The sequence below is a fragment of the Meleagris gallopavo genome, chromosome 4, assembly GCF_905368555.1.
Source record: "Meleagris gallopavo chromosome 4, MGAL_WU_HG_1.1, whole genome shotgun sequence".
Classification (NCBI taxonomy): Eukaryota; Metazoa; Chordata; class Aves; order Galliformes; family Phasianidae; genus Meleagris; species Meleagris gallopavo.
This window is the reverse complement of record NC_139407.1, coordinates 12,602,896-12,630,004: the sequence shown is the minus strand read 5'-3', so window position 1 is coordinate 12,630,004 and position 27,109 is coordinate 12,602,896. Positions and strand designations below refer to the sequence as shown.

Sequence of the window (27,109 nt, the reverse complement as noted above, 5' to 3'; positions counted from 1 at the left end):
TAATATTCTGGAACCTTGCCAAACTGTATTACTGTGCCGTAAATTGCAGTAACTTGTGGCAAATGCTCTTTTTTTGACTTGGATTTCTCCCTCCCTCTCTTGAGCTTCTGCACAGAATGTACTTTGCCTTTCCTTAAGACACTTAGCAGTAGTACATCCAGAGTAGTCAGTAATTACCTTTTTCTTAAATAAAGCAAAACTTTTATTTGGTGTAGAAATGAAAATAAATAAAAAATAAACCGCATCATAAATCTTTCCATTGCATTCCATGCTACTAGAAGACATCTGCAAAGCTTTCCCCTTCCTTTTCCCCTCCTTTCCCCTCATCTTTCCCCCTTTTCCCCCCCTTTTTTCCTTGTCACACTTTGGTTTCTATCATTCTAGTTGGTTGGGTGAGACCCATCCACCCCTCTATATTTTCCCACATGATGGTAGGTGGCAAAGTGCTATTGATGCATGGGTGTGACTGAATTTCTGGAGCCTAGTTCTGTAAAATTGCAATGAATATTGTCTTACAAAGAGGGATGCAGCCTCTCTTTATTTATTTATCTACTTTTGCCTTGATTGTCTGTTTCAATCTAACCTACTTTGGTTCATGCTGGAGTTATACAGACATGACATTATTTCCATAGAACTTGATAGAGCATAAAGAAAACAAAAGTTAATATAACTTTTTTTACTTTGGTGTAATTCACAATGAAGCACAGGCTGTAAAAAAGCCATCTATAATCTATCAGAAACATAAAAATAGTTCCTCAGAGACTGCACAAAATCTGCTCACTGTACATTTTTGGCCACAAGCATTGCCAGATATAACAATTACGGCAAAGATGTCAAATTTAACAACTACCATGTCTTTCTCCTTCTTCCCACCAAAATACATCTCTAAATAAGTTAAAGGAGTTACTTCATATTTCTGTTTATGTCAGGATTATTCATAGGTTCCCACCATGATTATTTTAAGATAAATATTTTTATAAAATACTTGATGTATAGCCAAGGCAAATTTTAATTCTTTTCATCAGGGAGCTGATATATGCACCACTTACCCATTGCAGAGGAAAAATGAATTCTTTATGTCCTTTTGATAACCTGTTGCTTTACAAAGTTTCGACCAAGTATCCTCATCATTCTGCCATGTACATCCTTCTCTGCAGCAAGGAGGTGAATCAAAGCTCAATTGCTCTGTTTTTGTCTTAAAAAAATGTCATACTTCACAGCCATCTGGATGCAGAATTGAATTTGGAAGAAGGGCAAAAACATCAGTGTACTGCTAAGAAATTTGTAAAAAATGAACAATAATAAGCGAAATATCTTAAAAGCAATATTGACATACAAAAATAAGGAAGATGAGAAAAGATAAGATAATCAAATCTGAATATTTAAAATATTTTAATTGGTGACATGTTTTTCTAAATTTGGAAAATATGAAAAATGTTATTTACATTCTGGGGGGGAAAGCTGTATTCTTCAATTTGAATAATGTGCTTTACCATACCTATCAGATTAGCAGAGGGTAAATAAAAAGCATTTTGACAAAAGGTCAAGGAGTCTAATACAAATCTTTTTCCAGGAGTACTTGATGAGGGCAGTAAGTCAGAAGAATTACTTGGTCACTGTTTCACTGAGAGCTTTGCAAAAAAGCTTTCCAATAGCCAGGCTGTTCCTTCCCATGCTAGTAAAACCTGTTTTCGTATTCTTTGTCCTAAAAATATTACTCTCATTAGTTTTTTGAGATTTCCTGAGCTATAATGTGATCTTGTTCCCACACCTAGGAGGATTCCCTTTAACATCTTGAGGACTAAGGCAGAAATATTAACTTAAAAAGTGATATGCTGCTAAGTTATTGAAATGTCTTTGTATTCTCTATTTGTCATTTATGCCTCTGTCCCTGTCATGGAAGCTGCTGTTGAAATCTTTCAACATCAACACTCTGCCATTTAAAACTTACCCTGCCAGCATGCCATCTGTTTTGATCAGGGAACCACTTTCTACGTGAGCTGACTCCTACACACATAGCACTTTGCAAGAGAAAAATCCATTTGCTGAAAAGTATATTAAAAATATAGAAAATCTAGCCATCCCTGGAAAAGCAATACTCCTTAACTTTTTTTAAAATCTTAAAATTAGATAAGTGTATTTTCTTCCCTATCTCCCACTGTTTTTTGATTTCTAGACAGAGGAAAAATCATAGTAAAGTGAGTCAAGTCCTCCTTGTAATTGCATTTTTTACCCCTGAAGTTGGTTGCATGTGTTGATCTATTTCCAGACAGGGCAGAGACAGGGCCTTTGCAAAGTTAACTTTCTATAGAAAGACAACTTCACATTTTAAAAAACCTCTTTTTTATGTACTGTGCATGGCTTCTTCAAGTGCAAAAGAATTCATTTTTTCACTTTTCTAGCTCTGTGAAAGAAATTGTAATGAATATTATTTACTAATAGTTAAATGTTACTTTTAACATCAGATACCATTAGTGTAGGTGATTTGGGTGAGATAATGATGCTGATAATCTTACCCCATTCTCCCTTGATAGGCTTGTCTGGTAACAGTATATCACATTTTACTGCCTTTCACAGTCTCAACAGAGTTCTGCTTTGTGGGTGGAGGGAGATAAGAGAAGATGAGATACAGATCTGTACTCTACACTGAGCCATCCCATGGCAGGCTTTCAGGATCTTGCCTTGTACCCACTGTTTCCTAACCTGTGACCTGTGCCCCACAGGTGGTTTGGTAAATCATATTGATTACTTGCATGTTATTCTTTTGGTTCATTATGTGGCACTGAATACAGATTTGGGGAACAGTTCGGTTTCAAAGTTCGTTGCTATAAATATGTCTTGGCAACAGAGGTTTGCGGGCAGGCGAATAAGCACTGAGCAACCACAATAAATAGTGGTGGAAGTGATAGTTCTTTGTGGTGTGGAAGGCCTGACTGCTAGCTTCTGGACCTTTTAAACTTTTAAACCTTTAGCAAGAAAGGAGGGAAATCACCAGGGGATAAAATATTTTTGAAAACAAAGGAGTATTTATTTGTATTTAATTGGCTGTAATAAAGCAGCATCTTTGCATGCTCTTTCTCTCAACCCATCTTTGAACCTCACTAACTTGAAAAGCTAAGTAAGGACCTCCAGAAATATCAGATGCAATATCTTGCCTGTGTCAAGTAATCCTTTCCATGAAGTTATCAGATTCCATCTTATTACTTCTTAGGTTCAAGAGTTGTACTTTTCCAAAGACAGGAATGCTGTTTCTAGTTCTAAGCCTATCTTTTCTTGGCCAGATTGTAACCAAGTTTGTTCTTGAGCCAGCTAAACACTCTCCTCTAACTTAGATAGTTATTTTTACTTCTGTAACTTGCCCCACAATACAGCAAAAGAGATCACATACCATTGTTCCACTGGTCTAAAAGGAAACATGTTCCCTTGCTTTCTTGTCATTGAAGTCACTACTGGCATGGTGTCTCTTCTTTGCAAACTCAGCTGCAATCTTACTTGTTATCCATTTTAAGGAATAACAAATCAGTAAAGGAAATTCAGCTTTGGTTGTCTTAGAGCAATGAGAAATGCTGTGAAGGCCATTCGGTTAGTCCTCTGGCCACTCTACCCAAAGGAAAAACAAAACACAACAAAAAGATATAGTGTCTCCTGCCCCCATCCCACAAATTTCCCCTGATTAGTTTCATAGATTATTATCCTGAAATTTATTGTTTTTTTATAATTTGTTCTAGTAGTGCTCTAAGATTCCTAATAGTGTGATGGTGAGACAGATGAAATTCCATCCACAAAAATACAAATGCTTTTTAGATAGCCTCTGAAGAGTGGCTCAACATTAGGAAAATTGTGAGGCAAGCTGTTGGTGAATTATTGTCAAGGTCAGAGAATGTGCATTTGTTTTTTCTGGTAGTTGTATCATTATCAGGCTCTTATGATATATCCACTTGTACTGAAAATATAGCTAACTTAGCTTGATGAATTTGATTTATTAACATTGCAACTGACAAGGTTGCCTGTTTGTTAGTGCTTATTTTATATTTGAATAGCTTTCAGCACATAAATTTGAGGAATTGCTTGAAGACTTCAGCTGTTCCATATTTCATGGAGAAAACTGGACCAGAGGAGTGCTGCTCTTGATATTTCTATTTCGATACTGTTCACTTTTTATAAATTAATATGATGCCTGTATACATAGGTGTGCCCAATGAGTAGAATCTATTACAAACAGTAAAACTTAAATGCTAACGCTCATTAGCTTTATCGTCAATGAACTCTGACATAATCTTGCCATACACTTCTTTTTAACCTTCAGAGCATGTCATAAATTTATTCTTGTTAATAAATAATATATTAATTTCAAAAGAGATTAGCTAATTAGGTGTGTTGTTCAGATTAATCTTACGTAAAAGAATGAATGGAGAAAGAATATTTGAGTAGTATACAGTGCAGGATGGAGTTCTCAAATGGGGCCAGGAATGAAGCCCTAAAGTTTCTTATTGACTTCAATGATGTTACATCAGGCAGAAGATGACAAGGTTAATTAGAGCCAATATTAGCACTTCTTCCCAGAAGAAGATGTACTTTTAAGTAAACACAATTGTATAAGGAGCCAAAGAAAGAAAAAGCAGAACTAATTACTTGCCCCTAACATCTTGTAACATCTTGTAAAGTTCCTTTAACACGTCTCTATTCTTTCAGGTCTCTTTTTTCCCCTGTGAGGAAGAAATGGTTCATTTAACTAACTTCATACCTCTGTACTGATGTATGCCATCATACACATAACTCCAATTCTACAGATACCAGTTTGTTCTGATTTGCTAGGGATTATGAAGGAGGCCACTCAGAAGTAAAATCCACGTGGATTGTGTGATGGGAAGAAAGGGCAGATCTCTTTAGGACACTATTATCATGTAGACGCTCAGGACTGCCCAACCTCCAGATTGTCTTCTCAATCTGTTCTCCCCCAGTGACTGCGTTTTTAAGAATACTGGAGAAGAGAGAGTTCTCTCCTGCTCTCTGCTTTAATGAAGATATATTTCCTAATAGAAAGTGAAGGTTGCATTTTAATGTCAACAACAGGAGTGACACTGGTGATGATAACGCTAAGCATCATTGTCCAGCCATGCAGTGACTTGGCTGCAGTCAGGATGGGGAGCATCTGGTTGAAGCAAATCATGGAAAATCTGAGTGGATGTTGTTCAGCTAGTTCAAGAATTTGCCAGTTTATAACATCACTTACTGCTGAAGTCATTTTTCCTCAGATTATTAACACCAGCATTGATATTATCTGGACTGCTCATTCCTTCCAGCCAGTCAGAACTAATAATTTTTAAAATGCCTTTTTTGGGGAGAAGCAATCAGAAGGCTTCAATTTTTTTACTAGTGTAAGCCAGGCAGTTGTTAGCTGCAGGCTTCATTGTGAACATCCATGTATCTACTGCAGAAATCACATGATTTCTGTGTGTGTATACAGTGCTAAACTGAGTTGAATGTGAAAGCTCAGTGCTTTTTTTTTTTTTCCAACAATGACGCACATCCACCAAGAGCATTTGATATTATAGCTCTTTTCTCTTAATACACTGGGCCAAATTCAGGAGTTGAGTTTGATACTTACAGGCCTCTGTTAGATAAACATACAGTAACTGAAAAGCTACCTTTTTGCATGATTCTCATATAAGCGCTGTATTCCAGTGGGACAACAGAATAGAGAATATCAGTAGCAAAGCTTACGTTTGTAGGAAGTAATAACAGCCACAAAGTCAAAGAAAAAGAGAGATTCACTTGTGAAATGCTAGGCAATATACCAACTGGATTTGCTGAAGAATTTCTTGCAGGGAAAAGAACAACTTGAAAAAATATTTTACCCCTGAACCCATTAGTAGTGCTCCAACTGGTGATTGTTGCATTGGTCCATATACTGAGCTTAGCTCTAATTTTCATAAAGTTATTTTAATTACAATATATCCACTGTGTACTTAGCACTATTTAATACATAATGTGTTCGATATATTTTATACGTAATTGAAATTCCGTGAAATTAAACTGTAACATTATAAATAATTTTCCAGGATGAAAAGTAGGTTAAGATAACCGAATTTCATGCTTTAAACATTGAGATAAATATTCCTTAGTGTAATAAAATGCTGTATTTTAGGTTGTTAATCTTTTCATTGAATAATAAATATGAGCTTCCCTTTTATGTAATTAATGCAATCCATATAATTCAGTAGAGAAATGAAATGTTGAATCATACATAGAAAATAGCTATGAGTATTCCATTACCAAACTTAATTCAATCATTTCCACAGACTTATGGAAAATACTATTCACCTCTTGAGGAAAACATTTGGCAGTGAAATGTAGTTTTGCTTTGCATATATTTTGAATTGCTTGAATCTCTGGTAGTTATTCCCTTTTGTTAGGGGAGAGTGTTGCAGAAAAGTTGGTTCAAAACAGTAGTTAGGAACAGTATTTTGTATCTTCAAAGCTACATTATTATCAATGTTAAATAAGCCATCCTTAATATCCTTTTAGAAATGGTGATTGAGATGTTTCTAATATTTTAGTTTTTACTTGGTTATAAAATCTGCTGTCTAATATCACTGTGTGGAATCCATAAGCAGGATTGTCAATTTCCTCAGTATTCCAGGGGACCATGCATTTTATTTCACAGGTTGCTACTATGTTTTCACACAGACATTTCTGTAGTGTAGAATAAGGATTACGCACTAAATGCCCAGTGAAGCTTTTCAAATGATACCTTACATCCAACTGCATAGCTACAGACAGACATTGATTTTTATTTTTATTTTTTTTTACAAAGAAAATATGTTAGAAGAGAAATGGAAGAAAATAAACATTTCTTCCCTGTCTTAACATTCACTGTAGCTGAGAAAAACCACTACCAAAGATAATAGAGTTATACTTTCCTAAGCCTGGTTTGGCTTTTTTAATTTAAACCCTAAGGATTAGTTGGACATAGTTCTTTTTATTAAAATATTTTTGTTTGTTAGTACTATGGGAACTTATATCTGGCATCCTTAGAGAAACTGGCAAATTAGGGACTTCGATTTGTTACTACAAAATGTACTCTTCAAAGTAACGTGGAGTTCCACTGCAATTTTAAATGATCTAGGCTGGCTTCTGCTAGCCGAGTAGCAGCAGCAGAATGCAGTGTGGACTGCAAAAATGTGCTCAGGAAGACTGGTGAATATAGCAGCCTTTTCTGAGCTTTTCTCTGTTATTGCTACTCAGTACTGAAGCCAGTTTGTGTTACACTGGCTCAGATACATCAGTGCTACCTGTGGTCGTGCCTAGTGTACACGTATTCCAAGGGAATCTGATGTGTGTGCTCTCCAGAGAAAAGACATTACAAGATCAGGCCCTAATTATTTTGTAATTGTGCAAGGCTTTAATTGTAAGACCTTAATGACTAGCCTCATTTAAAACACCTTGGGGACGTTGACTTAAGTAAAATGCAGTTGTTGAATTATTTTCTTTCCTATAAGTCTGAGCACTTTCTATTTCTTTCTCTCTCAGGAATCTGTGGCTCCTACCAAACAGTGGAATGAGCCAAGTAATTAAGAGATTGAGAGTTCAGGTTTTTAATAATCCTTACAATTGCTCAACTGGTAGGCTCAGGGTGCCCAATTTTCAAGGCATTCACAATATGCTCAAGTTCTTGCCCTCACTAAGCTCAAATATTCCATGTTCTTTCACGCATGTAAATACAGCAAAAAGAGTTGAAATGTATTTTACCATCAGCTGCTTCCAAACTGGGGAGGGCGGGAAATACTAATAATATTTTGGTCAAGGTCACCAGTCATGGATGATTAGCATCAGATCTCAATAGATCTGCATTCAAAGCACAGAGAATCCTCTTTTATCTAGGTGTCATCATGTATAAAAGATTCTGATGCTGCACTTATCTTTATTCTTTTTTCATTTTATTTTATTTTTTTAAATATGTCCTGTACTTGGACAATTATTGGCTCTTCAAATCTGAAGTATGCACTGAGAGTAGTGGAGCTGAAATGAAAACAATGTAAATAAAATGTCATAAACTACTGCAGAACATTATGAGTGTGGGTAAGGGGATAGCTTATATACCATTATAGATATTTTGCTTGGATCTTACTGTTTTGAGGTTAAATTCCAGTTTGAAAGGCAAAACAGGTAGAAAAAAATCTGATCTTAATAAACTGAGATTTTTGTTAGGAGGTGTGCAAGCTGAGATGAGGAGAGGTAGAATGGTATTTATTCAGTTCCTAGCACTGGTTGTGGTTTTTTGTTTTTTTTTTTTTTTTAAGGGTCTAAACATATGTGGTTGTGATGGCAAGATTTAGTTATAGGAAACAACATTTAGCTATCTTTAAGCTAATCAAAGCTGGCCTGTCCTTTTACCCTGTATCAAAATAAAAAATGGAAGAGTATAAGAAAAAGGTTCCTGAAACTTCAATTTAGGGAATACTGAAAATATTTTCTGAAAAACTTTTAGTAAGACTGCAACTCATAAAGGAATATTTATGGTACAGACACGTTTCCTTAAAATATTTTGAATTCATTTAGTAATCATATTCTGTAGAGTAATCTGAACACTCCTAACCACCGCACCCCTCCCTCCTCAAAAGAAGAATAAAAATCAAAGAAATGTGATATAGTAGAATAGTGGAAAAGTAGAGTAGATTTTTAATTGGGGAGGCTGTAAAATCCTCTACTTGTACAGAGTATAAAGTTATATTTCTGGGAAAGAGATGAATGATAACTGATCCTTCAAGTGGAAATCCTCCTTTACGCTCTCGGAGTCTTTGTGCTTGTCAGTTTAAGTATCTTAGCTGGCTACGGGCTGTATGTTGTACAGTTTCTCTGCTGCCCCATTTGGGTAATACTTGCGATAGGAGTTAGAAATGGAAGATTTAGGTGAAAGTTCTGTGTTCCCTAATAGAGAAACACATTTTCTAAGGAGGCAAAAAAAAAAAAAAAAAAAAAAAAAAAAAAAGAGAAACCTGGACTCCTTATGCTTAAGTTCATACCAATGTAGTAAAACGTTGGAGGAGTAACTAGTGTTATTCAATAATAATAAAACATATTTCAAGCACTAGTGTGGTCATGCTTCCATAAGAAACGCAGAGAAGCAACTATCAAATAAAACAAATCAAATTCAATATCGAATGAGATGGAGTCATCAGTCATAAAAATAATCTCCAATATTCCAACAGTATTTGGTTTTATATTGCAAAATTTATCAGTCATTGATATAAATGTTCAAATAACTGTGCAGTCAGAAACCACATTTTTAATTTCTATCTGAAGTGCTGACTTTCCTCTTATTTTTTGTTCTTGTCTCATGTACAATCCTTTTTTCTTTCTAAAAGAGTTTTGTAACATTGATCTTAACAGAATATCCTTGACAGGTGAAAGTCTGATACATCTCGCTTATTAGAGTTATCATAGGTAGTAAAAACAAGGAAGTCTTTCATATCCCCAGAAGCCATCTCAGTCCATGGAGTAGCACTGCTATTTTCAAGCACTGAGAATTGCACAGCTTTTGAATCCAAGATTATTTATATAAAATATATATATATAAATATAAAAAAAATATATAATAATATATATATATATAGTTGCATGTAATATATGAATTTAGTAGCATAGACATCTTTGCATCTTCTCTGTGTTTTGCATAGGATGCCCTTTAGATAGCTTTCAGCTATGTTTTTGCTGTATGCTCAGTTCCTAACTTGAAAGGCTATACTGTTCTCAGAACTTAGAAGCTTTGCAAATAAGACAGTAATGATTTACTTGGGTCTGTATGATGATGAAAATGTAAATGTTGTGGTTTAACCCAGTAGGTGGCTAAGTACAACGCATTTCTTTGCTCGCTCCCTGCCTTCCCAGTGGGACGGGAGAGAGAATTGAAAAAAATGAAGTAGATCATGTGGGTTGCAGAGCTTACTGAAATTAGAATAGATTGCAGGATCAGCTTTTCATCTGTGCTCCTTTTAGAGGCTGATTAGTGACACAAGATCATCTTTTGTCTGATGGAAGCACAGAAAGAATATCAGACTTGACCTCATGACTTTCAACTGTTTCATTCTTGTGCTGTTCTTACAACATGACTGATACTGTATTCTAGCTCAAAAGCAACCATAAACAAGATACAAAAAGACTTTTAAAGAAGAATCCTGAACTTCCTACTTATTGGACATGGGATCTTCTGCCACAGATAAGAATCAAAATCTCATGCTTGTACTACTGCCACAGTTGCAGTCCATCTATAAATGCTTAGTCAGACCTAGCCTGGCATCCCAGAGTACAGTGTTTTAGGAGGAAAGTCTTGTAGCTTCAGTTATTAAGCTTTACAAAGAGATTAAATGCAATTTAAGTGAACTCCTAAAGAGGGATGTTATTGTGCTACACAGCTTCAATGAAGGTTCATTCTTTTGAGCAATTGATTCTAAAAATCGTCTTTATTTGAGGTATAAAAAGAGGAGGAATCCCCATTTTTCCATATCAGAAAAACAATGATTGATTACCCTAATAAATGATTGAGTAATTAGTGATTAAACTAGTTGCAACACTTTATCATACTCTTTTAAACCATAAATTTGTGTTTTGGTATCTCATGTAAAAAATACCCATAACGCAAGCTGTGATGCAAAGTCCGTGCTTGTGCCAACATCAACTTCTTATCCAGAGACTAATCTCTTCAGAAGAGGAGTAGATTCTTGTTCTGGCATCAGAACGTGAGAAAAAAGCTCTGTAAACCTGATTTTTGTTAGAACCAAAACATTTCTTTTCTATAAGATCAAAACTCGAGGTAGGAGCATAGAAAGTAAGATTGTAGACAGGAAATGCTTAGGCTTTTGTAATTGTTTACTTTAGAGGAAATAAACTTGAGTTTTAAGGATCCAGCAAGATGAAGCGGCCACTGTATTTCAAATCAATTCAATTTAATTTTGGTTTCTTAACACATAATCTTTTCAATTCTAGTTTCTCGTATTTTGGCTTAGTTTAGGGACAGATTATTTCTGTGCATGTGTCTGTGTGGGGGAGTATGTATATGTGTATGTACATGTCTGTATGTGTATATTTAAGACTTGAAAAATGTAAAGCCTGGATCCAAAAACCATTCATGTTAATATCTTTTGGCTTTATATCCATCATTATTTGGAATGTGATTAAATCTCATTTGCTTCACCGGACCCAAAACATGTGTTTAAAGTCAAGCAAGTGCTTAAATATTTTACTGAATAAGGACGCTTTCCTGAATGAGAAGTTAAAGTGAATGCACTCCGTGTGCACAGCATACGTTTTTTCCATATAATTCTTCAGATCTTTTCCAAAGTCTGAGCTTTTGTTAATATATTTATCTTTCTAGCGGATGTAGAAAGCATTACTTGTTCACAAGGACTGAACTGATATTTTAACTGCATAGTTTTTGCATAGTTAAAGCAAATCATAATATTCTTAGAGCAAACCTCTACTTCGGGTGGCAGTAAAATGAAAGGAATAGAAAAATTTTCTTTAAAATAATCTATCATCTCATTACTGATCTATAAATTCATTAATTTTCATGAATATAAGAAATCTGTTTCAGAAACATTATTGTCTGCCTTTTGTTGTTTTCTGAGGAAATCTTTTGTCTGTCACTTGTACAGTCATACACAAAATGTTAAAGCTAATGTAGAGCGAACTCAGAAAAAGAGCTTTTTCTCTTTAATGTGTCATTTTAAAGGTAGTAAGTTTTACCTTATTAGTAGTTGCATAAATGGTTAAGGATGTTAAGGATTAATTTCATATTTGTCTGCACTTAGTGGTGGCAGACAGTTTTAAAATGAAGGATGATAATTGTAGTGTGAAAAATGAGATGTTTTCAATAGCCAGTTTTAACCTTCTAATATTTGTGTGGTTGTGATCCTAAAACAATTGGCCATGCATTTTATTAATGTTGTAATGTTAATATAAGAAAAATCTGATAACTGAAACTAGGGTTCAGAAAGTGTTGAAGAAAACGGAGTTGTGTTCTAGGAGTCTCTCTGTAATCATTCTTAAAAATATGTAACTTTTTTGAACATTTATTAATACAGAAAATGCTCCTGAGATTGTAAATTGCTTGGACCAGTAAAATAGTTTCCTAAAAAAAAAAAAAAAAAAAGAGAGAGAGAGAGAAAAAGGAAAATAAAGTCTTTTAGTCTCAGTTTTCTTCTAAAAAATCCTAGTCCACCTTTTAATAAATTCAGACATATTAAAACGTACAATGAAATAATGTTGTGGTCTTGAAAACAAACACAAAGATTGGAACCAGACAGCAGTGAATCTCAGTCTGTGTTTCAGAATTCTAGTTTACACCTCATTTAGAAAATGAACAGAACAATTGAGAAGTGGCTGTGATTTAGATCTACACATTAAATGGAGGTTTGGAATTTCAAGTTGTCTCAAATTTGTCCTATTTTTATTTCAGAGTGTATCTTGTTAGTTTTCAGCATGATCACTTGTCTAATCTAATTTTCTCCTTCACAGTCATTTCTGGGAATGGTGATGGAGTACTTCGTGATACGCAGCTGCTTCAGTCACATAACAGTACCCGGATCTCAGAGTAGGGGAAAGGTAGGATATCCCAAAAAACGCAAGTTGCCTTTTAGGATTTGAAACAGTGATGAAAGATGATACTCATTTTAAGAGTGCCCATTTGCTTTGAAATCCAGTTCAAAAGCCTGACATAAATTTTGAGAGCAATTAGAACCACAGCAGTGCTTTCATTTTTACATTTTTCTCTTTAAGTTTGGCATTTACCCAATTAGCCTGAGAGCTGGCATTTTGATGTGTATGTGTACTCAAGTGTTTTCAAATCTGATTAATGCACAGAGTGCAAAATGTAGCTCCTGTACCTTTCAGCAATTGCAGGACAGTTACTTCTGGCATGAGATGAATAGAAAAAAAAAGACGACTTATTTAAGGAGATACCATGGGGCTTTTGATGCCTTTATAAGACCATCTGTAATGATCCTCTCTGAAAGTACTTTGTGAAAGTACTGCAGCATGTAGTGAAAACAGACACAATGAAACATAGTACTTTTGGTATTTCTGCCAAGGTGAAAGGATTTCCTTTAAAATAAAAGGACATTAAAATAGAGCATTCTGCTGGTCACAGTGATCCATCAAACTTGCTGGATTATCTCCTTCAGTATCTTGATAAAAGTTTAGGGCTGTTTCATGAAAAATGTAGATGTTATCTATTTGCTCAGATAGAAAAGTGGAGTTCTGTGTAACACCTGTGCGAATAATAGGCTTTTACCCCAGGGCTGAGTGAGTCTGCTCGGGCTGTCTTTACAGTAGGTGGAGTAAATGGGCTGCTTCTGAAGGCAACTGGATCAGCTAGCTCAGTCTTCCTGTGGAGGAGCCTACATCTCTGCATTTATTAGAGGGGTCACCTAGGAGATTTGCCTCAGGTGAACCTTTGTTGTTTGGAACCCCTTGCAAAAACGACAAACAGCTGCATGATGGATTGCATTCTTGCCACCATGTGCAAGGCTTTGGCAGGCATTAGTTCCATTACTACTTTTGCTGATTATTTTCCACTGCAATGGCGTGTTGCTGTTTTCTATTTATATTCTGGTCATTTCACTGGAGCACAAGGTTATACCCAGCACGTTCTGCATTCTGCAAGAGCATTATTTGTGGAGATATTAGGGATAGCATTTGATGTTAATTAGTAATGTGCAGATAGCGTTAGTCTACCGACTAAGTCAGTAGAAAGGTTTCAGTTTAGTTCTATGTATTTTGGACAACAAACATGACATTCTGTGTATTTTGAACAACAAACAAACTGATGGTTCTGCAAATCCACTCTGAAAAGTACCGATCATAAAAAATTAAGACAATTCAGAGTTTCAAAAACAGGTGCTACAGTATTTGTGAAATGTATTAACTCTAATTTTTTACAGTTGTTTGCTATTATATGACTGTAATTTATTGTGCCTGCAGCAACCCGAGGACATACTGGAAAATGAGATGATTCATTTCAAGGGTTTTATCCTAGTGAGCAAAATTTTAATCAGTCAGTTTTCTAATCCGAGCTGTTATTGGCACACTCTGTAAACTTGGCAAGGTCGCAGAAGGACTCCTTTGCAAACACAGACTTGCTTCTCAGCTAAATGTGTTTTAATTTATCTATGTTATAGAATTCTTAAACAGCGCCGTATAAAGGTGGTCTGATGAGTTATGCTGAAGGTAATCTAATAACAAATTATGATTTACATTAGATTTATTTTGAGCCAGGGTTGCTATTTCCTATGCAAATTTTTTTTTTTTTACAATTTCACCTTAAAAAAAGCTCTAATCTGACATAAAAGAACGTAACAGAAAAACAAAACAAGCAAATGAAAAATGAACAATGAAAAATATACTAATAACTGTCTTTTTGTCACTCTTATGAATTCATCACTATATTATTCACTGAATACTGTGTATCACTTTGCTACCATGCAATAACAGCAACTGTTATCACTTAGCTGTATCTCAAAGCATCCTGTTTGTTTTTACCAAGGATATGCTACTTTTGAGGATGGGGATGTTAATTAAGAAATGTATAATAGTCTTGCATTAAAAAATAGTGAAGTATATAAAACAAATAGTGCTATTGCAGAAGATGTTCCAATTCACTTAAGTATTAGGCAGTAAATATAATAAGAATGGATAATTAAGAAAATTTTACCCCATATGTGAGGTATGTTGTAATTTTAAATGTGAGGAACAAGACCAAATGCTATTGACAGCTGATGGAACACCTAACTGACTTCTGAAAAAGTGACACAGACTCCTATGGCGTGTTAAAATTTTTAAAACACAGTTAAAACTGAAAAATACAAGGTCTTCAGAATAATAGTTTGATCCACCCCAGGATTGAGTAGTTTGATGAAATATGTTTCATGCTAGATTTTTGACAGAGGGATTCAGTTTCTTTGCGATGTAAATACGAATTTTCCCTCAGCTATCAGGAAAAAAAAAAAATGCGTCTCAGATTAACAAAACAAAAATTGAAAAGCAAAACAAACCCCCCAAACAAAATCAACAGAAAGTTCAAAATGGTGGATATAAGCAAATTATAAAAGAAGAAGAAAGGAGCTGGCTGCTGTGCTGGGATTGGCTGGGCCTCAGGTGGCAGGTGGTGGGAACGGTTGGTAGCAAGGTGTCGGTTGGTGTGAGGTGAGTAACTGCATTGAGGAGATATGCATGTGTATGTAGATATATAGGGAGGAGTGAGCGAACGGCTGTGTGGTGCTGAGTTGCTGCTGGGTTAAACCACACCGCCTTTAAATGTAAAATCCCAGGCAGCTGCCTAGAGGTGACTGTCAGCAGAGTGTTTGCACTTCTTTGAAAGCCTTGCTTGAGCACTTCCACAAAACAACAGCACATGACACCTTGTTCTGCAGATGCATGCAGAGATTGATGTTTACTAGCTCATTTTTACATGGTGTCTTTCCTTTCTGAAAAATCCCCGCAGTTTTTTTTTTTTTAAGAGTTTTTCAGAAGTTGACGTATTAAGTTCTGACAACTAAAACAAATCACTGAGCCATTTTAATAAATACTATATTGTCATGTATTTGCAATCTGATTTAGCTGGTGATTCATCAGTTTAGCTTTCAATATACATAATACTGATATGATTTAGGAGATCATAAATTTGATTCAAAGGATGTATTAGATTTGGTAGGTCCTGACTTCAGCTCAGCATAGAATGACTTTATCTGTCTTATGAGGATATATGTGATTTCTAAAAAGAGCGTGTCTGTTGCTGAAAAATACTCCACTGAAAAGGGAAAAAAAATAATTTATTGCAGAGTATGAAACATTCATTTCAAGAACCTGAATATAGAAATTACCTGCATTTATATAAGAATTTCAAAGGAAATCAATATACTGTGCATGTCTTCACATTCCGTACAGTGAACGTATTATTTTGACCATGATAACTTCACTGCATGTACTGCTGAGTTCTGAACTGAAAAACACTTTGGTCTGTAGAATAGAAAAATCAATTTAACATAAGGTGATCTCATTAAATTCTATTTATCCAACATTACAACAATCTAGTAGGAGATGGAGAGTGAAAGTAATTGTTCTTTTATTAATCTAAGTATCTTGTTAGAAGAAAACCGCTGATTAGGAAGCTGTTACTTCTTGATTTCTTCTAACTTCAATCTTCCAGGAACCTACTCCAGGAGGTTCTGATTTCAGAGGTGTGTTTGATGATATCATAAGCAACTGCTGCCATACCTTGTTCAAGACACAGCACCAAGATGGAGTAACAGGTTAGCATGATGTATTAGTATATTTCAGTATACATTTCTATAGGAGGAAAGTTCATATTTTTTAAATGATCTTTTTTTGTTCTGTCTTGCCAACTGCTGATGTAAAAGCAGAAGTTTTAGATAGCCCTTTATTTTAGGAGTGTAGTACAGTACTTTAAAAATACAGTGCAATCCCCCATGACATCATAAAAGCTACCTTGGAAGCCAGATCTTAGGCTGCTCTGCATGCCAAGGTTCCGTTACTGACTCTTATGGATGCTAAATCACTGCCTCCTTTTTACGTTTTTTTTGCAAATATTTGGAAATATTGACTACTTTTTACATAAGTTTACGTAAAAGTTTATGTAAACTTATGTAAAGAGTTTGTAATATTTCCTGCTGCTGGCAAGAAGGTAAAAAGGACACCCACTACAAAGAGGTCTGGATTTTGGTATGACACTCTAACATCTATATACTGAAGATGTCCTTGCATTTGAATTTTCTCCCTGATTTTTCAGATTTGAAATCCATGGTTTTGATTTTTATCTTTCCTTATTAGTGATTTGGTAAGCTATCAGGTTGCAGTATACTATACAGGACATTTAAAATACACATTATATGCAACTGATGATTGCTTCAACTTGCAGCTACAAATGCTAGTTTACTCAGTCCATAAATGTTCAGTTGCGTCTGACAATTCTTATCTTCACTCCAGTGATTCAGTTAATTTATCTGCTGAAGTGAGGCAGTCTCTCTAGGATTTTATTCATTAAACTTTTAGTATACTAAAAAAACGAAACTCACAAGTAGATTATCACACTAAATCTAGCTATTTATGTGTATATACACGCACAATATATAACCATTTACTCAGTTCTTTTGCAGTAAGTAAATGAAATATTTCTTTACGTTGTGCAGAATAATGGTGGGTATAGGCTTGAAAACTAATAGGAAGCTGCTGGTTTATAGATGTTAGCCAAAAACATGCAAGGATATTTGAAACAGATCAAGCCCATACTTTCTGTATCCCAAATCCTGTACTACCTTGGACCTGCATTCTGCCCCTTTGTAAGTCCATCTCTGTTTGACAATGTTCCACTCAGGAGGTACACAGCCTTTCAGGAGGCAGAAGTTGCACATTTATTGATGTTGGATGTTCTAATTACTTTGGTCTTTCTTGTGCATTTTTTATTTGGTGAAAAATTTTGACAAATTGTATTTACTCTCTTCTTACGTGTGCTCTCTGAATAACGACCTAGTAAGTGGCATAGTGAGTGAGATGTAGAGAGAAAACTTAAAAAGATGGGTAAATTAAGTATTAATTTAAAGGTATTTTTTTATTATTACTATTTTTTTTAATTTTATTTTAATGAGATCTCAGACTAAAAACTGTTCTGCTATTTGCAGATATATAATTTTTATATATAAAATGCCAGTGCTAAAAAAGTTCCATTTTGCTGTATAAGGTCCTGTCATTGTTTTACAAGGCTTTATGAAACATCAATGAGTTTGACTAATACACATTATCTATTGTGCTTTCTGAAATTTTTGCTGCCAAAGTAGTACGTCAGTGATGATTTAGATCAAGGGCAAAATTCCAGTGGTGAAAGTCCATTGGTCAATGGCTTCAGCCCTTAGGTGTAGTATAAATCCTGTAAAGGAAATAAATCTTTGAAATATTTTTACTAGTTTTTATTTTTCTAACTTTAATCTTGTTTGGTTTGAGAGGTTGAGAGAAAAGATGTTAAGTGAAATTGTTTTGGAATAATTCTAAATGAAAAAATTGCAGTGATTTAAACTGTGGGGGGTGGGGGGATGGGGGTAGGAGTGGGGGAGGTGGAAAAGAAGGAAAGAAAGAAATTTTTAATCCTTTCTGAATTATTTCCAGAACTATACAGTGGTTTTTGTGCTGCTTCAGTGCTCCACTTTCACAGAAATGAACTCAAAAGAGGTAACCTTTCTGATTTCTTAAGCTTCTGATGGAAGTTACTGTTTAATAAAATAAAAGGGTTTTTTTGCTATGAGTGTTGGAGAAAAGTAAACTTGCAGAAGAAATTTATAGGCTTTACTCCATTTTGTACTTGAGCATACCCATCAGAGCAATGATGTCTTTAAGTGGTGTTGGGCTAGAGGAAAAATTCAGCAAGTGATGTAAGTTGATTCAGAATGAGTTTGTGTTTACTATGATTTCATAGAGGCATCTTGATTTCTAGAGGATTGATCCTAAAAGGAAATATAATGTTTCATTTTGTGCAGTAGGGCAGATTCTGCAGTAGCTTTTAGAATAGTTACTGAAGGCAGTCTGTTGACCAAAAAGAGTTGCACTGGCAGTTTCTTTTTATTTAAGTTATCTAGATTGTATGTTATCCATGTGCCCCTGGCTATGAAGAGCAAGCAAATTATAGTTAACAATGTGTATTGCCAATAACAAAATATTTAGTAGGTCCCTTGTGTGCAGGTGTAAAGTAGCTAGCTGTGGCAGTGGGGGATTTATCTTCCTTAAGCTTTTCTGTCCTAACTTCCAGATCATCCACATCATGGTGAAAGCAGTATGTATTTAAATATTTGTTGGAATGATCTGTAAATCTCAAGCTTTTCTTCTTGAAAGTTTCATCTGCTGTAGAGGTTAGATGAACAGAGTAATTAACTTAAAATCATTAAGCAATACTATATCTGAACATTGGGGTTCTGGAGAGAAGATTATTTTGCACCTCTGAGTACTGAGAACCGGTGAAGCAAGGTTCTGAATACAAATGTTGTTTCCCAAAACACCCACAAAAATAAGTCTTTTTGTGTTTTATGTTTTGAACATAATGCTTCTTTATCAATGATTGCTCTGTGTAATCTTACATTATGAATATAAACCTTGCATGTTCTGCTGAAGTGAAATAACACATCTTTGAATAGTGATGATTTTCATGATCACAACCCACCCTTAAGGCTTCAGAAGTTCTGCTTTGAAAAGTGAAACTGCATGTGCTCAGACCTCCTACTAAAATCTCTCCCCACTTTATTTTTACTTCAGAGTATCTTTGCTTTGCTTTTTTTCCCCTTTGCTCAGCCATATTTCTATTTATATTTGGTATGTATTCTTCCCATGCTGGTCTTTTTTTGGTTATGTGTCTTGTTACTAACGGGTTTCTATCATGGCTGTATCCATGATGGCTGTGGAACCTTCTCAGTTGTGATGTTTTCCTGCAGTACTGCATTTTATCTTATATTTTCCTTTCAACAAATACATGTACCTGTTGATGGAGAAAAAAAACCTCAAACTCTCAAAACAGGATTTATTTCCTGGTACCTGTTTTGAACAGTTATTTATTCTAAGATTACTTGGGGACTAATGGCTGTAGATAATTCTGCCACAGCACTTGAAAGTGAAGCAGCAAAGTAAAGTAGATCCATTGGAATGTAGAGATAACAGGAGGACACAGAGGTTCCAAAATCCTCAGATGTAGACAAGGAATAAGTGACATGGGATTGTGAAGGCTTGGGGCTCCTCTAAAAATAAATTATCAGAAAAAGGATAACATCCTGCAGGGTTTGCCTTCAACTTAACTCTGTTTTACTATCTATGTTATCAATGATACTGTCAGAACAAGAGAGTTTTAGTTATTCGTTAGGAAGTTATAGTAATCTTTCTGAATGTATATTTATTTTTTTACTTGTAACTAGTTATATCCCATACGTGAAGACAGACTTTTGGCAATGAAAGAGAAATTTCACTTACCCATTAATTTTTATTTTTGGAAAGGAACAACTTAATCCAGGTGATCTGAATGGTATTTCATGTTTACCAGCAACTTTTTTTTTTGACATGCAGTATTTTGGTGCTGCTTTTCTCTCCAGCAAGCCCGGATTACTTGAAGCTGAACCTATAGTTTTCTTTCTCCTTAGCCTCTAATATTTGTGGTTATGAGTCAACCTGATATTTTTATTTTCCAAGATTCTGATAGAGTAATACCATTTTGTGATTGATCTGCAGCTTTGCAGAGTGTAGCTTTGCCATGATGTCATTGATGCATTTTTTGTAATGACCTCAGAGTATTCTCCTCTGTGGTACACTCCTGGAGAGAAAAAAAAAAAAAAAACCTAAAAAAACCTAAAAAAACCCCACAAACCTGAGTACATTTGGAAGAATAACTAAGAAAAAATTCTTTATATAAAATATATATATATATGTATATATATGTAAATACTCGGTTACCAAAGCATTCCATATAAACTGTAGCAAGTTGGTGCTGTATATTCAGAAAAACCTTGGAAAAAAAACAGTGCAGACCCAAGTCAGGTGTGCTATGAGTTAAATTCAGGAGTACTGTTAATGTTATAAGAGCTATAGAATGCTTTGCAGCAGCTCTGTTGCTCATATCCCCACTCATACAGACATAAGATGATGAAATCAAGCTCAACATTTGAGCTTTAAGAATAAAGAGCTCTATTTTGTCTGCCCTGTCCTGGTCCTCTTTTCAGGGAATTAGTCAAAACATAGGCTCTTTACCAATAAGCTCCACCTCAGACAGTTAGCCAAGGAATTTTTGAAAGGAAGTAGATTCAGTTTGCAAGATGCTTAGCCCACTTACTACCATTAATTCATGCTGATCTTGGAGAAACTGTTTTTGTCCAGTTAGTGTTTTTTATCTGTGTGAGAAAAGCAGCTGTCCTGTAAGGGTGTATTTTCTTTTAATCGTTGATTATTCTCTACTACCAAATAAAATGAAGACAGGGATCTGTTCTCTGTCCTTCAAGTCAAACAGCACCATCATATCACATCCACCTGCCTGAGCACTTGGCTTTAGTTTCCTATGAGCCTATATTGATCCAATGTCAAATTAAGAGGGACAGTCCAACTCAGCACCAAATTCTTGCTGTCTGTGGTTTGTACAACTCCAAACAGCTTTCTCCCAGATAAATTAACACTACTTGTCCTCAAAGATGGAGCTTGCTCTTGGACCACTGTTTACTTATTTGCAAGCAAGAGACTTTTATAGACATTTCTCTGTCTATAAAGTATATGTTGAGTGCTCAAAAGTTCCTACTACCTAGGTCTTCTCAGACTTGTTTGTCCGCAACACAATTTTAGCAAGGAGTGATAATAAGGCATTATTTTATATATTTATACTTAAAATAAAGCCAAGAGAAAACGCTTAGGGAGGTATTTTGGAGCAGTATTATTCAATTTCCAATCAACTGATCTGTGGTAGTTCATAAAGCTTCTTAAGGTGATCTAGAGAATGACTTTAAAATTTGAAAACGTTGTACATATGAACCGCTGAAACACAATCTCAGGTATCTTCATTAAAAAAAGGAGACAAGGATCATAACATTACAGTAATTAGTATTTTAAAAATGAGTGGCATAAGTGAAAAGTTAAATGGTTTGAATAATTTTTCCTGAATGGGCCAGCTAAATCACATAGAAGATGGTGCTTTTTTCAAATCCATCGTCCACTCGTTAGTTGAATAATTATGTACATCTAACTGTTGACCCAAAGACAGGATCAACTGCAGCTACACTATTTCTGCAGAAGCTTACCAAACTTCCAGCAATGGTGGTGCTCAGTAGGTTCCTGTAACAAACTATTCCACTGTGTTCTGAGACATCATTTTTCCTCTTTGTCAGCCTATATCTTCTCCTGCAAATTCAGTGGTTTATTTCTTGGTTGTGGACAGAGAGTATATTTTGCAGGTAACTATGAACAAAACACTTTTGATTTTCTCATTCAGTTATAATATTTGTCCATGTGAAGCCGAGGCATTCTCTTTGTCAAAAAAAAAAAAAAAAAAAGCTGTTTTCTGTGAATAAAAATGGAACATCCCCAAAAGTCAGCTGTTGCTTTCATTCTAGTTATGTACCTTCGTACCAGCTAACTTCTATCCTTAATGATGGCACTCCAAGATTATTTCTTGTTGTTTAATGCCCAGTAGGAATGCACTAGGATGCAAAAAAATAGGTTAGAAATAACATTTTGGAGTTAAAGAGTGAACTGTGAATTTGTAAGGAATTTCAGATTCATTTGTCAGAGGCATCCTAGAAGAGTAAGGCCCTGTATATTTCATCTGCTCATTTTAACATTTTCCCTTGACTGAATACATCTACTTCAACATTGACTTTTATAAAATCAGATCGGAAACTCCAGGATCATTTTGAAGAAGTATTTTCAATGATTGGAATTAAGAGATTTCAATAACAAGAAGTTTCACTACCAAGAAATTACCCTGCAGTGACGATATCAAAGTTTTCTGCTTCCTATGGTGCATCCAGAGGTCAGCTGCATTGCATTGAGAATACAGAAGTCTGTCTGACAGAATAATAGGAAAACTGTAACCTTATAAATCGTCACAAAAGAGGTAGAAATTGATGTCTTAGGAAAATGGGATTACCTTTTTTGCTCAGATATGAGGATAAGAGAACAGGTTATATTTCTGGACATCTTTGAGAAAAGAGAGTAAAAGCCCTGCAGGATCTACAATCACAAAAAGTAGTGTTTTTGTTGGAATTGCCACAATGTGATAGGTTGAAGGTGAACTGTTTCTGCATTCTCCTTCACATTTAGAAAAATTGTTTTCACCTGTGCTGTAATTCTAAGATTATTTTTAAGCGAAAGAACCCATAAAGCTATAAATTCAGGAACAAGAATATTGATGCAAACCTTATCTTCAAATATTACAGTAGTTCATATTTTGGAGGAAAATGGTCATGTCATTCACCTAAATACCTTGATAATATTCTCTTTGCTCCTTTGTTTCTCTCCTGTTTGCTTCCTACACGATATCTATCGTTGAACCTACAGTCAAGGAATTACATACATAAATATATAAATATATATTTATATTTACGTAATTGTAGATCACTTCTTCATATATTTTTTCTTTCCAGCATAAATTATTATTCACATTATTATTATTTATTGCAATAAACAAAAATATATTTTGCAAAATGAATTCAGCATAATTTCAAATACATTTCTGCTGCTTAGTATTTTATATTGCTTGCTATTTCAGAGAATCATTTTAAAATATGTATTACTTGGAACCATGACATAGGCTACTTCAAGCTTATAATAAACAACATTCATACCTTTATAACTTAGGAAGATGCTGAAGACTGTAGAAATTAGAAATATTTCTAGATGATTAGACAATGTGCAAAAAAGAAATGATCAATCCTTGCTTAATTATGAATGTCCTTCGAATGACTAGACACAATTTGAAGAAATGTGAACGTATGTATGTGAATGTTCCTTTTAATTTCTGACACTCTCTTAACCTTTTGAGTCTTCCTTCTGCCTGGCTACCCTATAAAATATATTTTCAAGAAAGCCTGAAAATGTAGCAACATCTGCCCCTCAGTAGCAGATGAGGATTCATTTAGGATTTGTATCCGTCTGTATGCACTACCATTAATGTTTGGTGCAAGTTACCTTTTCTGTTGCAGTGGAGTTCAGGAATGCCTCTATTCTTAGTTTCGGTGAATTCAAAGCTTGAAGGAACTGTTAAAATACTCTAGACTGGCTTCCTGCATAATGTGGCTGAGGAATTCTTGCACTACATTTTAACATGTTGGGTTTTGCTACATCTCCCTCTCTGATTAAAAAGTCAGTATTTGAAAATCTTCTTACCACATAGGTACATTCAGAGTGAGATTTGTTGCACAGACCTTCTGTCATTATAGAGTATTTTCCTTCTTGTGGTAAATAGGAAAATAAGAAGTTGATAGTGGACAGCAGGGTTTGCTGTTTGAACCCCTTTTTTTTTTTTAATGGAGAGCATAATAGTAAGTGTTCTTGGTTTACAAACAAGTAATTCAATTTTTGTTGGATTTTCCTTTATTTCTAATGGTGTATTTGTTTTAAACAAATAGACAAACAACCACACTACACCCAAAATCCACTACTCCCTATCAAACAGAAACAACCAACCAAAACCCCCACACCAACACTCCTCCCCCATTCTGCAGTCCAAAGTAATGTTCCCTCTAACCCCTCTAACCTCTAATGTCTGCGTACACTGCTTCATACTCTCCAGATCTGAATTTGTCTCACTCTTTATTTGACTGACTAATGCAAATTCTTTCCCCCCACCCTTTTTTTTTTTTTTTTTTTTTAAAGGAGCGATGAGAGAAAATGGATACTTTGATGTTTTCAGCTGGTGACTAAATTCATTTTTCTACCAGTTCTGAACATGAGTGGTGATAAGGCAACATCTTTTTCTTAACTCTATTATTGTCTATTTCCCCATTTTCCTGGAAATTAGCAGTACCAATCCCTTTAAATGAAGAGCATGATATCTTTTACAATCAGCAGTGTCTACATAGCATCTGTGTATATGACCTCTTTATACATAGCATATTTGCATTCTTCTAAGCAGCTGAGACTTTTTCACTTTCACACAAGTTTTCCACACTTTTAACTCATTTATGCTAGCTTCTCTCATTGTGAGCAAATAATTTTCTGATGTTCTTTTGATGAAAGTAAATATATTAACCTTCTCTTATGTTAGATATTTCTGCTATCACATAATATTTTAATTCACCTCTGAATCTTCCATTTTTTAATTTTTTTTTAAATGTACATTTCAGAGTAAATGTAGTATTCCAGCACTGGTGGCATCAGTATGAACATGGAAATAATGCAAAACATCAACTATTTAAATATTCCTTTACTTTTATAAGGATCCAATTAGCTCATTTAGCAATAGTTTTGCACTGTGTTGACAGTTTCTTATCCACCTTCAGAATCACTTTTTTCCAGTTCCTCATCCTGTAAATGTGGCCTGTGTTCCCTTTGAATGGGTTTATGACTTTTCATTTTTTCTTTGTTAAAATTTGTCTTGTTCAAATAAAGCCACCTAGCCATTTGAAACAGATAATTCTGTAGAATGCTTGCCTCAGTCCACCAATTTTTGCATGCTCTGCAAGTTTTGTCAGCAATTGCTTTGTATTTTCTTCCAGATCATTGAAAATGATACTGACAACCAAAGAGGTAGATACTAGCTAGCCTTGATACTGACAACCAAAGAGGTAGATACTAGCTAGCCTATATTATAAATACTGTGATTTAATAGACAATCCTCATTTGTATAACATATTTTCAAAAGTTGTAACTAATGAATTATTTTAAAAGAAATTCTAATAATTTCTGTATGAGCTATTGTATTTAATACTGTCCATCCCTCAGTGAAAATGTGATAGTTATGGAAACAAGCCAAACACTTCGCAATTTTTTAAGTATTGCTTATTAACCAATTTTCTTCTCCCATGAAAAACTCTAAAACTTGTAGACAGAGTGCTCAAGGTACAATCCTCCATTTCCATAAAAACAAACGTTTGGGAAAGATGAACAAAACACATTTCACAATCCTTTTTCTTAATAGAAGAATAAATATATAATATTATTATTAACATCAATGTTCATCTGCATCTTTCGTAATCAGGCTTGTGAATTCGAACAGGCTCAAAACTATGAGGATGATGATGATGATGCAGGAACCTGTCTAGCTCAGTTGCACAGGAGGATTGTGAGACCAAGGGCTGTGCTGTGGTCAGCCTACACAAATTCTCTTAGGTCTCTATTTTGTAAACTCTTAGACAAGACCCTTGGTAATATCAAAGGTTGAAATCACTGGTGGAAAAGACCTGATTTTGTTTACAATCGCAACTTTTTCTCTCAGTAATCCTTGTCTGACAACTAATACAATGACTTGTTGATGTTCTTACGTTAAAGAATTGTCCAATCTTAATAGCGCAGCTAAAACTTGTGGAGAAAAAGATAGAAAAGAAAAATTACAGTAGTATTTTATTACTTCTTCTCAGTGATGGGCTGTAATAGAAAATTTCATTTCTTCAGTCACCCCAGTTGAAACAAGAAATAACTTTCTCTGAACCATCTAATTTCTGATGGTTTTAAAGCTTGTTAGTTTTCTGACTGCATTGAGCCTTCTTAGTAAACAGATATTGGTAAATCAACCAGATATTGAAAATAAGTTTTTTCAGTTATATAGAGAGTAATACTTCATAAAACTCCTTAACTATTTACCTAGAAGGTTTACCCTAAACTATTTTGTTTCCTCCTTAAAGCCTATGTCAAGGAGATATCATAATAATAAGATGGTCCTCTATATTATTACATACAAAATGGCTTCTTTCTACACTTTTTTTTGGTGTTTCAGTACCTGAAAAATTGGAGGTCTTCTACAATATGTAGGGATAATCATACTTTCTTGTTAGAACTAGTGTTTGGGATACTCACTCAACTGACCTTTTCTGAATGTATATTTTTTGTGCTTACAAAATAGTTCAAATGTATTAGCAGCAGGAAGGGGAATATTCTTTATCAAACTGCACATGAAGGAGCAGCCTTATTCATTCATTTTTTATTTGTAATTAACAAAACTACGCTAATTGAATAAGCATAAAACAAAAATTATTACAAAGTGTGATATATCACTTGGGCATTTACAACATGAAGTGATGTGCATCCACAGAAAATTTTTTTCTGCAAGGAAGCGAGTTGAAATTATATACAAAACATTGTTTTCTGTGGATATCATGTAAAAAATAATTTTAATCTGATTAAGCAGATTTCATGCTGTAGGCCACAAATTTATCTATCTATACAAAATGTCTCAACCCTTAATGCGCAGGCAAATGTCTCACTGGTAATTTACAGTGATTCATTTCTTTAGAAAACTATGTTCAATGGGTCTGGAAATAAAAGTAGTTACTATTCTACTCGTGTACCTGGAGTCGCCTCCACTCAGCTTCCCATCTCAACATGAAACTTTTCTCAGGTTGCCAAATTTGAGAATTGCTTAGAATGTGTT

General features: G+C 34.7%; 1 protein-coding gene across 1 annotated transcript in view; it reads left to right on the top strand.

Moving 5' to 3' along the window:
* IQCM (IQ motif containing M) overlaps nt 1–27,109 on the top strand; it is a 274,157-nt gene that overhangs the window by 11,880 nt on the left and 235,168 nt on the right. The window contains exons 3-5 of the mRNA XM_085222190.1: nt 12,517–12,603; nt 16,205–16,307; nt 18,175–18,237. Coding sequence (XP_085078316.1) covers nt 18,223–18,237 — 15 coding nt within the window. The 5' untranslated portion in view covers nt 12,517–12,603; nt 16,205–16,307; nt 18,175–18,222. The remainder of the gene's footprint in view (nt 1–12,516; nt 12,604–16,204; nt 16,308–18,174; nt 18,238–27,109) is intronic.